Source organism: Xenopus laevis, chromosome 7L (assembly GCF_017654675.1).
Source record: "Xenopus laevis strain J_2021 chromosome 7L, Xenopus_laevis_v10.1, whole genome shotgun sequence".
NCBI classification, from domain to species: domain Eukaryota; kingdom Metazoa; phylum Chordata; class Amphibia; order Anura; family Pipidae; genus Xenopus; species Xenopus laevis.
This window is the reverse complement of record NC_054383.1, coordinates 24006953-24023685: the sequence shown is the minus strand read 5'-3', so window position 1 is coordinate 24023685 and position 16733 is coordinate 24006953. Positions and strand designations below refer to the sequence as shown.

Sequence of the window (16733 nt, the reverse complement as noted above, 5' to 3'; positions counted from 1 at the left end):
GCAAAGCCCTGATCTCAAACAAAGTGACTTCCTGCGGAATGAAGCAGAATACCGAGTCCCAGATCTGATTCCCAACAACAGCTCCCCAAACTCACGAATGCTCTTGTGGCTGAACTGAAGCAAATCCCACCCATACTATAAAGTGGAAAGCCTTCAGAGAAGTGTAGAGTCTGTTGTAGCAACAATTGAGGACCAACTTCACCTTTTGTGGAATGAGCTGTTGGACAAGACAGGTGTCCAGATACTTCTGGCAATATAGTGGAAATATTCCTGCCATAATTCAGTTGTTCTGTATAGGTATATTGCCTTTCCAGGCCATGCTTCAATGTCCCTGAATGAAAGACAAGCCTGCAGCATGCCACTTACAACGCTAGCCCAATTAAAGGATGTACCACTGATAACTCTACAATTCTCCAGCTACTTTTCTGTACATACTCAACAGAATCTCAAACACCAACAGAATGAAGTTGAGCAAACAAGCAAAACCTTGAAAAAACTAAATTTCTCATCCTTAAGGCCGGGCCACACCGGGGCTGAAATCAGCTAACTGAAATATGCTGGCTTATTTCAGCCCTACCGTGTGCCTTCTCTTTTCCTCAATGAAATGCTCTGTGTGAACAGATTTCAGCAGATTTCTACTAAAAATGCAGAGACTCGTGGTCCTTCGCCAAAACCCTCTGAGTCTGTTTGTGATGAAGCCAATTCAGCAATTATGAAAGCCTGCGGTAGAGCTGAAATCAGACAGCATATTTCAGCTAGCTGATTTTGGCTCCCGTATGGCCCTAGTCATAAAGAAGAAGGAAAGACTAAAATTAAGTAAGCTTTATCAGAAAGGTCCATATAACACTATAACACAATATTTACACCAGTAAACCCTCAAAGTAATGCTGCACTGCATTTCTTTTCTTCTATTGTGTATACATGGGCTTCGGTATCAGACTTCCTTCTTTCAGCTTAAACCTCCAGGGCTAGGGCTTGAGCATGCTCAGTTTGCTCCTCTACCCCTCCCTTCTGTAATCTGAGCCCAGAGCTATGAGTGAGCAGGGAGAGACTCAGACAGGAAGTGATGTCACACAAAGCTAATATGGCAGCTGCTATCCTAAACAAACAGCTTCTAGAGTGGTTTACTTTACATTAATGGCAATAAACCTCAATTTACTGTGGCAAACGTTCATATTACTTTCTTCAGCAAATTATCCAAACAACAATGAAGAATACAAAGGTTTTTTTTTTAATTTAGAGGCATTATTTCATTTATAACAGTGGCCTTGTTTTCGGCTCTATATAAAGGAATCTGAATTATAAAGTCTGCATTCGAGTTACAGATTACATCCGACAAATATTTACAAACTGGTATTTCATTTTAGAATATATTAGTCATACTTGTAACCAATGGGACAGTCTCATTTCATATTCAGTAGCTTATGATGGTGTCACGCCTGAAAAGCATCTTCACATAATATTCACGTTGCTGATCCATCCCTCTACGGCTCAGTCTTGTCCGTACGTAAGCCATCTTATTTCTACTGAAGAGCTTGAGTTTCCCCTTCAGTAAAATCACACTCCCTTAGTAGCTTGAAAGGTGCCATGTGTAACATTTACAATGGCTTTCGCGTTTTTCTTCATGATTAAAGCTCTGTCTTTCAGTGCAAGGCTTTTCATGTCAGAGAAAGTGGAGACAGTACCAAGACAAAATGAAGAACGAGTAAGCCATCCTAGGAGGAATCACATATTTGTTACTGATTTCCGAAGGAATAAAAAACAAATCCAAAGACATTTTTTGAGATACGATTTTTTAAACTCATACTTGCTGGGAAAAAAAATATACAAGAAGGTAACAAGAAGAAGTGTGAATACTTCTAGAAAACCCAGATAGGAGAGCTGCACTGATTGCATTTCATTTACATGCCATTGGTTTGCAATCAGTGCAGCCCAGCAATTTGCATTCATATCAGTCTCTCTCTAAGGCAGCAATGTCAGTCTATAGATCAAACCTGATCCAGAGAGTAGGGAGAGGCACAAAATCATTTCTTCTTTACCCTCAGTGACTGCATTAACATGTTTAAATAAATAGTGCTAAGCCCCCCCCCCCAACGACGATGAGGAGATTTGTAGCCCACTATTAACATGCATGAGATAAATCCCCCAAAAATGCCTCTCTATTGGAAATAATTGAATTTGCCTGCAGTAAAACCATCATTCTGAAGTCATCCGACAAATCTCCACGTTGGCCACAGCTCTAAGGTAGAGTCCTGCGTGGAAACCAATTTCTAAGACCCGAACCACTACTCGACTCGGGCCCGCAACTGCCTTATCTGCAACCTGACCCGCAACCCACTGACCACTATCAAACAGTAAGTGATGTTGCTGCAAACTGGAAGTGACCGTCAAATGTGGCTGATAGCAGAGAGGGACAGAAGTGCGTCGTGTAAGAGAGCTGTGCCTGAAGTCAGATGGGAGGGGGAGACAAGTGGAGGGAAAGCTGCAGGGAGAGAGCTGCAGCAGGAATTGACCCACAACCCGATCCGCGTCTATATCTCTAGCTGAGCTAAACAATCCCAGTGTCATTCAACAGCTGGAGTTCCATGGAGATGCGCCATTTACAGCAGGGAATCAAGGTTGTACAGCAGTGTTCCCCAACCGGTAACCCCTTGGATGTTGCTTTCAGTGGCCTCAAAGCAGGGGCTTTTTTTTTGTTGAATTCCATACGCGGAGGCAAGTTTTAGTTGCATAAACCAGGTGTACTGCCGAACAGAATCTCCTGTAGTCTGCCAGTCCACATAGGGGACGTATCCGGCAACTTTGGAAAACGATGTGCTCCGAGTGCCATCCTGCCAAAGAAGGAGATTTGTCGCCAGGCACCTAATCTCCCCGAATCGGAGTGTGTGTCTCTGCCCTAATGGGTGGAAAAAACACTAACACCAAACAGGAAGATTATCATCTTTTTATACTTAGAGATTCTGTCATGATTTTTAGGATGTAGTTTTCATTTCTAAATTACACTGCAAATAATTCACTCTACAATATAAAATGTTATTCCAGAACCAGAAAGTGTATTTTTTTTTTAGTTGTAAAATGTGTAGGTGTGTAGGCAGCCATCTCAGGTTATTTTTCCTGGGCATGTGCTTTCAGAAAGAACCAGCACTTTAGGATGGAACTTCTTTCTAGTAGCCTTTGGTTTCTCCTACTAAATGTAACTGAATGTGCTGCAGTGGGACCTGGATTTTACTATTCAGTGCTGTTCTTAGATCTACCATGCAGCTGTTATCTTGTGTTAGGTAACTGCTATCTGGTTACCTTCCCATTGTTATGTTATGCTGCTGGGGGGAAGAGGGGGTGATATCACTCCAACTTGCAATACAGCAGTAAAGAGTGACTGAAGTTTATCAGAGCACAAGTCACATGACTGGCAGCTGGGAAACTGACAATATTTCTGGCCCCATGTAATATTTTAAAATTTAATGTAAAAAAAAACAAAACTGTATTCTCTTTTGAGAAATCATCTTCAGTGAAGAATTCTGCTGGAGCAGCACTATTAACTGATGCGTTTTGAAAAAAAAAAAAATTCCCATGTCAGTATCCCATTAACATTTACAACTCCTTTCTCTTACAGCCATCTTATCTGTTGCCTCGCCCAGTCTATTGTGTTTAGTACAATACATAGTCATGACACAATTCATGATCTGCTCCTAAAGCTCTGCAAAACATTACGTACAAATATCACACTTTCTAGAAATGCTGAAAAGTGAAAATGACATGTGAATGCACAGGCAACATACTGGTATGCAGGTATTACTGGCACGGAGCAGTGGACTGCACGGATATAATAAAAAGAGGAGCAGAAAATAAGCGGCTGCTGTTATATCTTTTGGCCCAGAATTACTAAGAAAGGATTATTGCTGCTGAACAACTAGGTCAACTATGTTATAAATCAGTCAGTATATTTTTACATCGAGAACTCCTCCAGCTCCCGCAGCTTGCTTTAATAATGTATGTTGTAGTTCTGCAAATGGCCCTCCTTTCTTGTACTTGTTTTCCCTTGAAACTAAGCCTGTCAGGCACAATTAAACGTACCTCCTACAACATATTGTCAGATTAGATTCTAGCAGGGGATATCCCAGCTCTTTGTCTATTCATTAAGAAAGAAAACAGGGTCACAGTTTATGTATCCGATCTATATAGGATCAGGTATAGGATCCGTTATCCGGAAACCCGTTATACTGAAAGCTAAAATTACGGAAAGGGTGTCTCCCATAGACTCCATTTTATCCAAATATTCCAGATTTTTAAAAATTATTTCCTTTTTTCCAATAATAAAGCAGTACCTTGTACTTGATCCAAACTAAGATATAGTGAATCCTTATTGGAAGCAAAACCAGTCTGTTTACATGATTTTCTAGTAGACTTAAGGTATGAAGATCTGAATTACAGAAAGATCCATTATCCGGAAAACCCCAGGCCCGAGCAATCTGGATAACAGGTCCAATACCTGTAGTATTCTTTAAGTTCGACATCCCTTATGTGTATCCTTATTACAAGCAACAATGAATAGGGGTTTCATTACGCTCCCATTTTTTTTTTAAAGATGGTTTATGTGCCCCAATACAGCTGGTTGGATTTGTTGTTGGACCAATCATAGAAGATCTTTATACAGTGGAACATGGATACATACAATCATTTTAAGTTTTGTTTTAAAGGGGTGGTGAACTTTTAGTATGTTATAGAATGGCTAATTCTAAGCAACGTTTCATTTGGTTATTTATTTTTTTTGAGTTTTTTTTTTTGCCTTTTTCACTGACCCCATCTAAAAAACAAATGCTCTGAAAGGCTACAAATGTATTATTGTTTTTTAAAACTTTTTATTCTTCAACTTTGTATTCAGGCCCTCTCCTATTCATATTCCAGTCTCTTATTCAAATCAATGCATGGTCTCTGGGGTAATTTGGACCCTAGTAACCAGATTGCTGAAACTGCAAACTGGAGAGCTGCTGGATAAAAAGCTAAATCACTCAAAAAACACAAATAAAAAAAAAATGCAAACCGGAATATCACTCTCTACTTCATACTAAAAGTTCATTTATAGGTCGACAACCTCTAACGCATATAAAAAAAATAAATCATACTAATTTGCTCATCCTGCAAATTTGTCTTAATTTAGTTCACCCCATATCTAGACTGCAAATCCTTTATAATTTCTCCAGCACTACAGCTGCTCCTTTGCTTTTTATGCATATTCCAGGCAGCTGGGAAATAACAGAAAAGCCGACTAATCAATAATTTTTGACCCAAGATGCAGAAGGGTAATATGTACAGCGCCTATGCCCACAGGCAGTGTTTCTATTGTAAAATATGCTTAGAATCATCAGCTTATAAACTGCTCTGCCTCCATCTTTCATTTATTGTTTTCAGTTTACCTCCAGGCAAGTTTCTCGGGAGAGAAAGAAAACTGTCATAATATTGAATTGATATGGTTTCTCCGAGAGATAATGTCAATATGTATAAAAGAGCAGAGATAAAAAAGGAAAGACAAATCTGTCTGTTATGGGAAACATGAGAAGGATTCTGGTGCATCCAAACACCAAAGAGATTTATTGTACGGGAGCCCCAGAACACACAAAGAAAGAAAAACTGAAGAAATACACAGAGGGCACTACCAGAGCTGCGGAGTCGTGGAGTTGGGAGACATTTTGTGTCGGAGTCGCCAAAAATGTTCTGATTCCTAATAACTTTAAAAACAAGCACTGAACATAGGAATTCACCGTATCCACTATTCTGGATTCAGCTAAATCCCAGAATCCTGCTTGAAAGATTCGGGATATGCAAATTAGTCAGAAAAGGAAAAAGTAGAAAAAAATTCTTCTTTTGTCACAAAAAGTCGTGTGAATTCCCTACCCGTCCCTAGTTTACACATGCAAATTAGTATTCGGTTCTGCTAGATTCCGTGCATCCCTAACTGAAAACAATAAAATCTGATTTAAGAGCGTCTATGAAGGAGGATATGGCAGAAGCAATTCTTTTTCTAAAGGAAATACTTTAGTTCATTTTGGATTATATTTAACATAGGGATGCACCGAATCCAATATTTTGAACCCCTGAATCCTTCGTGAAAGATTCGGCTGAATAACGAACCGAATCCTAATTTGCATATAGAAGAGGAACCTTCAGCTAGGAGAGCGGATCCCAACTGTATTGTATTTGAGCAGGCACTCCAGGACCAATCCTCCACAGACGTGTAAATAAAACAAGTATTTTATTCAGTATTCATGTCATTGCCTTACGCGTTTCGTATCTCTACAGACACTTAATCATAGACTCATGATTAAGTGTCTGTAGATATACGAAATGAATAAGGCAATGACATGAATACCAAATGAAATACTTGTTTTATTATAAACCCCAGGTCCCAAGACTTCTGGATAACAGACCCCATAACTGTATCTGAAGGGGCCAGCTGTATATTTAAAGGCAATGAAACACTAGAAATTGTTCTTCCAATCCAGCATGGGTATTTTTACCCACATGCCTATGGCTAGTTAAAAGAGGTCGGGAAGTAAGCTACGCTTAGGGGTCGCTGAAAATTGTCAAGCAGAAAATGAGGTTGGTCTGTAATATAAGATGATGCTACAGGGCTGATTATTAAATTCTGATGCTAGTTGCGTTGGTTCCTGTGCTGTCATGTAGTAATTATCTGTATTAATTACTAATCAGCCTTATATTGTGACATTTCTATTCTATGTGTACTGTATATTGTGAGTGGGTCCCTAAGCTCAGTAAGTGACAGTAGCACAGATCATGTGCAGTGAATCAGCACAAAAAAAAATGGGGAGCTACTGGGGCATCTTCTGAGACACAGATCTTTACTGCTAAAGAGCTGTGTTTGCCTTGGGCTTGTACAGAAGCCCAAAACGTAACGTACAACATTTATAGCTACTTCTTTAGTTAGGCTTTAGATGTCCTTTAAATACGCCGCAATGGAAGGGACATTTTCTGCTGTTTCATGCAGGTGACAATATACCCCCATGCGTCTTTGCATCGAGCAGAATCGTGACTGTTCATTAGGGCCGTCATGCTTTAAAGTGTAATTTCTGGGTGGGTTATTTTACAGGAATACTTCACTTACCGCACTCAATAACTCTGTCTGCTGCTTCTTGAAATCACATTATTCCATGTGAATGCGTTACATCCCAGATCAAAGCAGACACGGGAAACACCTCATTATAAATAGCTTGTCAAATATCTACATTAATCAGAGTATGCACCCTGTTGTGCCAGGCATGGGCAGAGTTTGCAGTCACTTTCCCAGCCCTTTAGCTTTCGCATGTCCTTATCCCACACATCATATCAACACACGAAATTATGGATGTATTATAGGGGTTATAACAAAGAATGTCCCATTATTCAAAATTCGTAAAATTATTTTCTAATTCAAAATCCATATTAAAAATATTTTCATACTGACCATACGACAATCGTTACTCACCTTTTGCACTGGTACTGGTTGTTACGTAGGTAAGACTATGTTGTATGTATGTAATTCATGTGATTTCTTTGTATAAGCACATTCATTTTACAGTGCTGCGCAATAGGTTGGCGCTCTGAAAATATTTTTAATATGGATTTTGGAATAAAATTAAAATTTTAAAAATTTTGAACTACGGGACAATCTTTGTTATAAGTGGTGACTTGTGCCCCGGGAACTGGGGTAATATGGCGTTAATTCCGTCTCATTTTCGACTGGCAACTAGATTCCCCTAAGAGACAATAAGTGGCAGATTTATTAAGGGTTGAATTAAAAATTTGAATTTTCGATTTTTTTTTTGTTTTGGTCAAAAACTCTCAAATTCGAATTGTGAATTATCCAAACTCGATTTGAGTTTTAATTTGAATTTCAAGATTGATCATACTCTCTCTTCAGAACTCATTCGACTATTCGCCAGCTAAAACATGCCGAATTCATTTTTATGTCAATGGGAGAGGTCCAGTGATCCATTTGAAGATGTTTGCAGCCTTCCTGACATTCGAGTTTTACATATTTGATTTTTTTTTAATAGTTGAATATTCGCATTTCATTTAAAAAAAAAAAAACTCACATGAATTTGAAATTCGACCCTTGATAAATGTGTTCCTAATTGTGTTCTGTTATAGGAGGCCAGAATGGTGATGTGTGAATGAAGGGTTTTCAACCAAACATTATTTTCTAGCCCAACATTTCAGACACAGAGAGGTGCCCTGGAATATATTGTTTCTCACATTTTCTGTTACTGTGCTGCTTCCAACAGAGACCCAGCTTATACCAACACCCTCTCCCCTCCTGCAGTCGGAAGATTAGTCATTGTCACCTTACAGGCGAGATCACACTCTCAGCAGGTATTTGCACAACTACAGTGCTAACAAATATTCTGCAGCACCCAGTGATTTGCTATAGGAATAACAGTGCACATAGTATGCATGTTATATAATGCACAGTTATGAAACCATAATGGAAGTAAAATAAGTGACGGATTTCTAAAAGCCCTGTTTTGCCTTCTCTAATTCAAGGGATATTGAAACGATTTAGATATTTTTTTTATGTGCTTTCCAGGGCCAAATAGCCCAGAGATGGTATTTTTCCCACCCTATTTTCTGCCTCCTTAATCTTATGGTCACATTGGAGCACAGGCAATTGGGTTGTGCATTAGTCTGATTTCTAAAAGTGCTTCTTAAAGCTCCCCATAGACGTGATGATTCTTCATGCCGAACGACCGATTTTAGGGAAGTCCGACCAATCCTTCGAAATTATCGTGCGGTTAGTGGGATTCGAACGATCGTACATCTTACGATTTTTGGGCCGACATCTGTCAGGAAATTGATCGGCCAGGTCAAAAAATCTTTGTCAGTCCCAGTGCAATCTATCTATGTTTGCAGGGCCAAGCAGGCAGCTCCCCTTTGTTTTCCGGGCAAATTGGTCTTTTTAGTTGATGGTAAATTCGTACGATCGTTCCGAGAAGATCGTGGTCTCAAGATCAGGATCTGATCTTTAACAAATCTCAACATTTATGGCCAGCTTTAGTGAGGGGGTGTTAGGATAATCAGAGCTGCTGTAGCACCAATACTATAAGGTCACCTTATTAACGGGGTGGTACACCTTTAAATTAACTTTTAGTGTGTTATAGAATGGCTAATTCTAAGCAGCTTTTACATTTTTCTTTATTTATAGTTTAAATTATTTGACTTTTTCTTCTTCTGACTCTGTCCAGCTTTCAAATAGGGGACCCCATCTAAAACACATTTGCTCTTTATAGCTACAAATATATGTAATGTATATTATTGCGACTTTTGGTTACTCATTTTTCTGTTCAGGCCCTTTACCATTCATATTTCAGTCTCTTATTCAAATCAATGCATTGAACCATATCAGGCTGCTTAAATTGCAAACTGGAGAGGTGCTGAATAAAAACCTAAATCACTCAAAACACACAAATAATAAAAAATGCAAACCAATTGCAAATTGACTCCGAATACCACTCTATACTCATACTAAATGTTAATTTAAAGGTAAACGACCCCTTTAAAAAGAAATCCTAAGCAGAAATTTAAAAAAAGTGTGAGTGGTAAAAATGGGGCATATTTATCTGCAATTGATGTGTCAAGTGGGTAGTATCCATTTCTCACTGGCAGCAAGACATTGCCGAAGGGAGAGATGCAGACTGCACTTACACGAAAGCATGAATTCAATATAAAACCTTATAAAATAATTTTCCGAGATGTAAAATCTTTTAATGACTCTAGGGACCCATATAAAGCTCAATGTGGTTAAATTCCATGCATATTTTGAAATAAACAAGGTTATGCAGGGTTGAAGCTGAAGCCACTGTGAGTCCTGCACTCGATTGGGTTCCCACGGAATACCAACAAAGGTATCTCGAGCAGGAAATCCCAGAGTCCCTGGCCGTGTGGGCAGTCTGAGGGTAACCAGGCAAAGGTGTGGGCTTAATCCCTCCCACCCTCCCCTGTGGTCCCAGGAGCTTTCTTCCCTTTTACTGCAGTTTCGCCACCGGGGTGACAATACCAGTCCAAAGTGCACATATAGTTTTGCGTGTCCCCCAGGTCGGATGTTAAGTTGGGCTATTGTGGGTAGGGATGGGTAGCAGATTAGTGGGGGAAATTTGTGGGTCGCGGGTCTAACAAAATGGGCCTGTGCAGGTCTCTGCTGTGAGCCCCAGATTTCTTCCCATAAAAAAAAAAAAAAATTGAAATAAGGTTACACAGCCACTGAAACCAGGGTTTCCACTTGGCTTTGTCTGGGTTTACAAATATATTCCCAACATTAATGCATATACAGGCATAAGGGGTATCTTTATAATGATGAATTCACAGCTGGCAAGCAAGTGCATATGAACACTTATAAAAAATGGCTGCATTACGTTTTTCATTTAAAAAAAGCAGCAGCAAAAATGAGTAGTGGGTATGTGTGTAGGGTGTGATAAGATAAAGGTATTTCCCCTTTTCCCATTAAAGTCAGAAAATTCCTAGAACACGTTGCAAAATAAGGGTAATAGCCCGAGAACAAGCTCGTCACAAACAAGTAAATTCTCATAATGATCCACTTTTCAGCTATATTCATTTACGCCAAGAATCTATTATCTTACCAGCCCTTAATCATCAACCTCTCCAAATGGAACCAGGACTTATAGGAGATGTTCTGGAAGATTTCCAGCTTGGAGACTGGAAACATTATGGGGGGCAACATTTCAGTATTTATAGCAAAGAGATAATACCTGAACTGCTTTTTCACCAATGGCACCAAGAATTTCCCGCAGAGTCTGAAAGTGCTCTAGCAAGTGATCTCCGCATATAATGTCTACCTGCAACAAGAACATCATTTATAATCAGCCAAGTGTCACATCTTTCAACAGAAACATATCGGCATACGTTGGGTGTCAACCATGAATGTAAAAATTGCAAAGTTGGCGCTTTATACAATTTAATTAATAAAAACTTGCACCCAGGCTGTGAAATTATTCATATATGATTTACACTATCAGTAGTCATAGTGCAAGTATGGGATACGTTATCTGGAAACCCATTATCCAAATAGCTCCGAATTACAAGAAGGCCATCTACCATAGACTCAGTTTTAATCAAATAATTCATTTTTTTTTTTTTAAATAATTTCCTTTTCCTCTGTAATAATAAAACAGTACCTTGTATTTGATCCCAACAAAGATATAATTGATCCCGGTTAAAAGCAAAACCAGCCTATGTGGTTTATTTAATGTTTAAATTCAATTTTAAGTAAGCTTAATGTGTGGCGATCCAAATTATGGAAACATCCCTTATCCAGAATACCCCAGGTCCCAAGCATTCTGGATAACAGATCCCATACCTGTACCAGGAAGTCTAGGAGGCTTGAATTAACTAAGTATAAAACATGACATAACCCTCCAATATATATAGTTGTTTCATGTATAAAACTTTCATCTCTTAATGCACTCAAGGTGAGGGGGAGGAGAGCTTCCTTTATAATTCAGTTAGCAAGCGGAGATGGTGAATGCTAAATCTTATTTGTTTGTAGAGTTCATGTGTGTTATGCATCAGCTCTAAAGTATATTGGAGATAGGTTTCTATTTCATTAAAGAAAGCAAAAATGGGATTATTTTTTTTGCCTTTACATGCCCTTTGAGGTATGAAAATCCAATTTACAAAAAGATCCCTTATCCTGAAAATCCCAAGACCCAAGAATTCTGGATAATAAATTCTACACCTGTATTAACAAGTATGTTAAAGAGAGAAATTTGGAGCACAAATATGGAGGTGAAGAATTATAATGGGAATAAGTTGAAAATGGGGATAAATGGATGGAAGGAGAATGGAACATAATGAACGGGGGGGGGAGCAAAATGGAAGTGGGGAGAGCCCGAAACATGTGTGGGTGAGAAGGTGGATACACTTATATTTGCAGAGAAGGACAAAAAAAACAGGGGAACAGTTTAAAAGAATTTGAATAAGGGCTGAATAGGAAATGTGAGACAAGGAAGGCGGTGAAAGATAAAGGGTGTATGTAATATAAAGAAAACGTAAAGAAATAAAATGAAGGAAAAAAAGACTGGAGAGTGCATTGGAAATGAGAAAAGAAAGACATGACACAATTAAAAGAAAACTGGAATAGAGCCAGCATTTGATTTTGGACTGCTACCAGTTAAAGGACACCTGTCATCTGAATTTGTTTCCCCCAGCAGATGAGTAGGTTAATAGATCCAGCATTCTGATTGCAGGAAACATTAGAAAAATGAAAAAAAAAAAAAACGAAAAAAAAACTGTGCCCCCCACCAGCGTTGGGCTGCCAGCACCAGGAGGGAGCTCATTTAATGTGCATTCAATGTCCTAGAATGATTGCAGATATGGAAGACGATATTTGAACAGTTTTGTTTCTATTTTTTTGTTTGTCTTTTTCCTGAGCATTTAAGCACTGCCTGAGGCATAGAGTTGGGGCAGTCAATTACTTTCACTCTCAATTCAGCACTTCCTACATATCACTGCAACTTCTCACATTGCCCCTTCCCTCCTCAGGCTCTGTAATCATGTACTGCACTGTGCATGGGCATTAGGTTCCCCATTCTGGTGCATACACAAGATTTTGGGGTGATACAAAATGTATCTTCATAACAGTGTTCACAAAATGGCTCCTGCGTGCTTGCTGTATAAGACTGAAGAAAACGAAATGTAAATAATACATATAGTGTAAGTAAAGTTTATTTTGCTCAGCTAACATGATAATAAAGAACTTGGAATTATTTTTTTAGGGTGACAGGTCCCCTTTAACAGAGTGAGGGTAATAAGTGTGCTTTAAGAGATCTTTTGAAAGCAGAAAGGTTGGGAAAAAGTCAGACAGACTGTGGGAGAGAATTCCAGGAGGGTGAAGCCCTTGCAAAGTCTTGAATGCGAGCATGTGAGGAGATAATGAGAGAAGAGTTGAGTAGCAGGTCAGTAGAGGAGTGTAGGAAGCGGAGGAGTTCAGAGATTTAGGGTGGGGTTAGGACGTGCTTTGTAGATAAATGGGTGAATTGTGGTGAGCTCTATTTTCACTTTGACAACATGTACTTTTACATTGTATGTACAAACCAAACTGGCTGTGGCAAACACATTCCCTTAATTGAAAGCCGACACCTAAATGCCACAGTGACCACTGAGGCGAGCAATAACATGCTAATCCGAACGGTGGGCCTTAGAGCCCAAGAATCGTCTCACAACGACGGAGATACAAGCAGTGAGGAACGCATCAAGGAGTCGATGTGGTCCTTGTTTCAACAGAATTTTTAAACCTGCCCTATAGATATCTTGCAGATTTTTGGCCAGATATGAATTGGGAAAGCCCATTGGATGGCTCGATAAACAGACCAGCACTCTGTCAGCAGCTTTATTAGCCCATTCATGGCCACCTTAAAGGGGAACTATCATGAAAATGAAAATTTAATATAAGCTTTAATATACGCTTCCTCATACTGAAGTAATAAACTTTTTAAATACAATCAATTAAATTGTATCTCAGTATCTGTTTCTCTTCATTCTCTTTTCATGCAGTAGTTGGGTGTCAGATGAATGATCTAATATATCTTATAGGGGGGGTCCCTTTCCTAGCAGATGTATTAGAGCTCACTCAAATAACTGATTCCAGTAGTAGCACAATCTAACAAAATAACTGCCTTTTGCACAAATTCTGCATTTAGAGAGACAGGATTTCTGGTGATTTGTTTTTACTTAAAGGAAAACTATATCCCCAAAATGAACACTTAAGCAACAGATAGTTCATATCATATTAAGTAACATATTAAAGAATCTTACCAAAAAGGAATATATATTTAAGTAAATATTAACCTTTTACATCTCTTGCCTTGAGCCACCATTTCGTGATGGTCTGTGTGCTGCCTCAGCTATCACCTGACCAGAAATACTACAACTCTAACTCTAACAGGAAGAAGTGTGGAAGCAAAAGACACAACTCTGTCTGTTAATTGGCTCATGTGACCTAACATGTATGGTTTGTTGGTATGTTTGTGAGTAGTGAATCCTACGATCCCAGGGGGCAGCCCTTATTTTGTAAAATGGCAATTTTCTATTTATGATTACCCAAAGGCACATACTACTAGAAAAGTATATTATTATGAAAATGGTTTATTTACATGAAGCAGGGTTTTACATATGAGCTGTTTTATGCAATATCTTTTTATAGAGACCTACATTGTTTGGGGGGTATAGTTTTCCTTTAACGAAACAAAAAAACACCAAGGTAGTTTTAACTTTAAATGCGCAGTCTTTATTAAGAAATTACTTACCGATTCTCTGCTTGCTCCACTTCAGAAAGGCAACAGGGCGACAATGCATCGATTTCTCCTCCCTGCCTTCTATAGGAGATATCCAGGGAGGAGAAATTGAGCGCTGCACGATGGATCGTCGCCCTGCCGCCGTTTCTGAAGAGGATCGCAAGCAGAGAATTGGGAAGTAATTTCTTAATAAAGACTTTGCGCATTTAAAGTTAAAACTGCCTTTTTTTTTTATTTCGTTAAGTAAAAACAATTTTTTTTTAAAAAAAATTCATGTTACTAGTCCTTTAATTAATTGTATTTACAAAGTTTATATTAAATTTTCTTTTTTGCGATAGTTCCCCTTTAAGTCACAGAAAGAAGCTAAAGGAATGCCACAGAAAGACTATTTATAAAGTGGATATTTTTAAAGTTAATTTAACCTAACAGATGATACTACATGTTTACCTGGCAAGTTGCGTTAAGCTCCATCTTTCTTCTTAGAAATTTCTCGACATGTCCAACGGTCGCTTCTCCTGAGACACGAACGTATTTCTTCTCCAAAGGCTACAACAACCCATAAAAGGAGATTTTACTACACTTCCTTTACATCTCTGGTGTCTGCACAAGGTTAACATAAAGGGGACATTTTCCTAAGGTAAGATATATATATATATATATATATATATATATATATGCTGTATTAAGCAACCGCACTCTGTACACCGGACTTCTTGTTATTGTTTGCGGGTGCAGGGTCAATTGTTTTCATATGCAGAAGTAGTATATAGACCCGCACACCAATGTTTCTTTCCAATAAAGTGTTTATTTAGTACATTAATCCGACGTTTCGGCCCACATTAGGGCCTTTTTCAAGGATAAATGATGTACATTATAACTGAGCTTTTATACAAACAACCCCCATTTGAATTTGGCGCCATATCTGACGTCATCCACATCCAAAAAAACTTTTTTTCTTTTTTGCATCACCCATAGTACTGTGTACCTTGTATACAATATGTGCAATTTCCTACCACCAGGTGGCATCAGCGTGCAGTGCAGAAAGTTCATTTAGATGCCAAAAGTGTCTTCAACCTGAAAAAATGTATATAAATTGTATACTTAGTAACTTAAAAAACGACATACAAACAATGTTGCTTAAAAAGATATGCTTATACAATGTTTCAATAAAAAAGAATTATAAGCCTTGGATTGTCGTTTCTTGTACATTGGTCCACATTGTGAGAATTTAGATGTTCGTCACAGAAAGCAATTCAACACCAATTGTCCATTTAACCCATGAGGGGCCACACAGTTCAGTTCAAATATCCAGAATGCTTCTTTCTGTAATAAAGCTTTATTGTAGTCCCCCACCCCTGGGCCTAACCGGTATGTGATCTATGGGCATACACCTGAATGATGATGGGCTATGTTTGGCCTCAGCCCAATGTCTCGCAACCAGTTGTTGGGATATGTCCTGTTTCTTATCCTTAGGTTTGCCTTTGTCGTAATTTGGGTCTAAAGCAGCTCTGATACTGGATCTGTGCATCCCCATCCGTTCTTTTAATTGTCTGATGGTTTTGCCGCAATATATAAGTCCACATGGGCATTTTATGATGTATATTACCATTGTGGTAGTGCATGTCATTCTGTGTTTTATTTTATAGACGCTACATAGACGATGTCTTTTTTGTGTGGTTGGGGCCAGCACAAACACTGGTTGACCTCGTGGGACATCTGAATGAATCCGATAGCCCAGTACGTTTCACGTTAAAATATGATCCTAATGAAATTGAATTCCTTGATGTGAAAATATACAAAAGTGAGGGGAGTTTACAGACTTGCATGTATGTCAAACCCACAGATAGGAACACCATTGTCCATTACCAAAGTAATCACCCTCGACACTTACTCAATTCATTACCCAAATCGCAAATGTTGCGTGTAGTAAGAATTGACAGTGACGCTGAGAAGCGAGCCCAAGATTTGGAAATTATGAGTAAAATGTTCCTCGAAAGAGGTTACCCCCAAAAATTGATTGCAGAAACCAAAGAATGGGCATCAAAACTCGATCGAGCCACAAACAAAAATAATGTGGCTAAAAGGGACAATGGTGTTTCAAAAGAAATGTATTATGTGAGTCAATATGGTGTACAATCCCGCTATATGAACCAATGCCTGAACAAACATTGGCCCATTGTAACCAGTGATGAAAACCTGAGTAAAAAATTACCCTACAGACCAAGATTAAGCTACAGGAGGGCAAGGAATTTAAAGGAAAACTTAAGCCCCTCAGATCCTATTGAGAAGTACACTAAACCCCAGAGTCAGCATTTCCTTTCACAGCGACCAGGAGTCTTTAAATGCGGTGGGTGTGTCCTATGCAGCAGTCTGATACTGGGGGACAGCTTCCACCATCCGCAAACTGGCAAAAAATATAAAATAAAACACAGA

The 16733-nt window shown here is 38.8% G+C and overlaps 1 protein-coding gene across 3 annotated transcripts in view; it reads right to left on the bottom strand.

Moving 5' to 3' along the window:
• LOC108704947 (polycomb group RING finger protein 6) overlaps positions 1-16733 on the bottom strand; it is a 42508-nt gene that overhangs the window by 6748 nt on the left and 19027 nt on the right. The window contains exons 8-10 of one of the 3 annotated variants that reach the window (XM_018241694.2): positions 14748-14846; positions 10758-10844; positions 1211-1715 (exon numbers count right to left, since the gene is read on the bottom strand). In XM_018241694.2, coding sequence (XP_018097183.1) covers positions 1659-1715; positions 10758-10844; positions 14748-14846 — 243 coding nt within the window. In that variant the 3' untranslated portion in view covers positions 1211-1658. Of the gene's footprint in view, positions 1-1210; positions 2916-10757; positions 10845-14747; positions 14847-16733 lie in introns of those variants that run through there. The other 2 variants (XM_041568673.1, XM_018241695.2) reach the window with 2 other exon arrangements.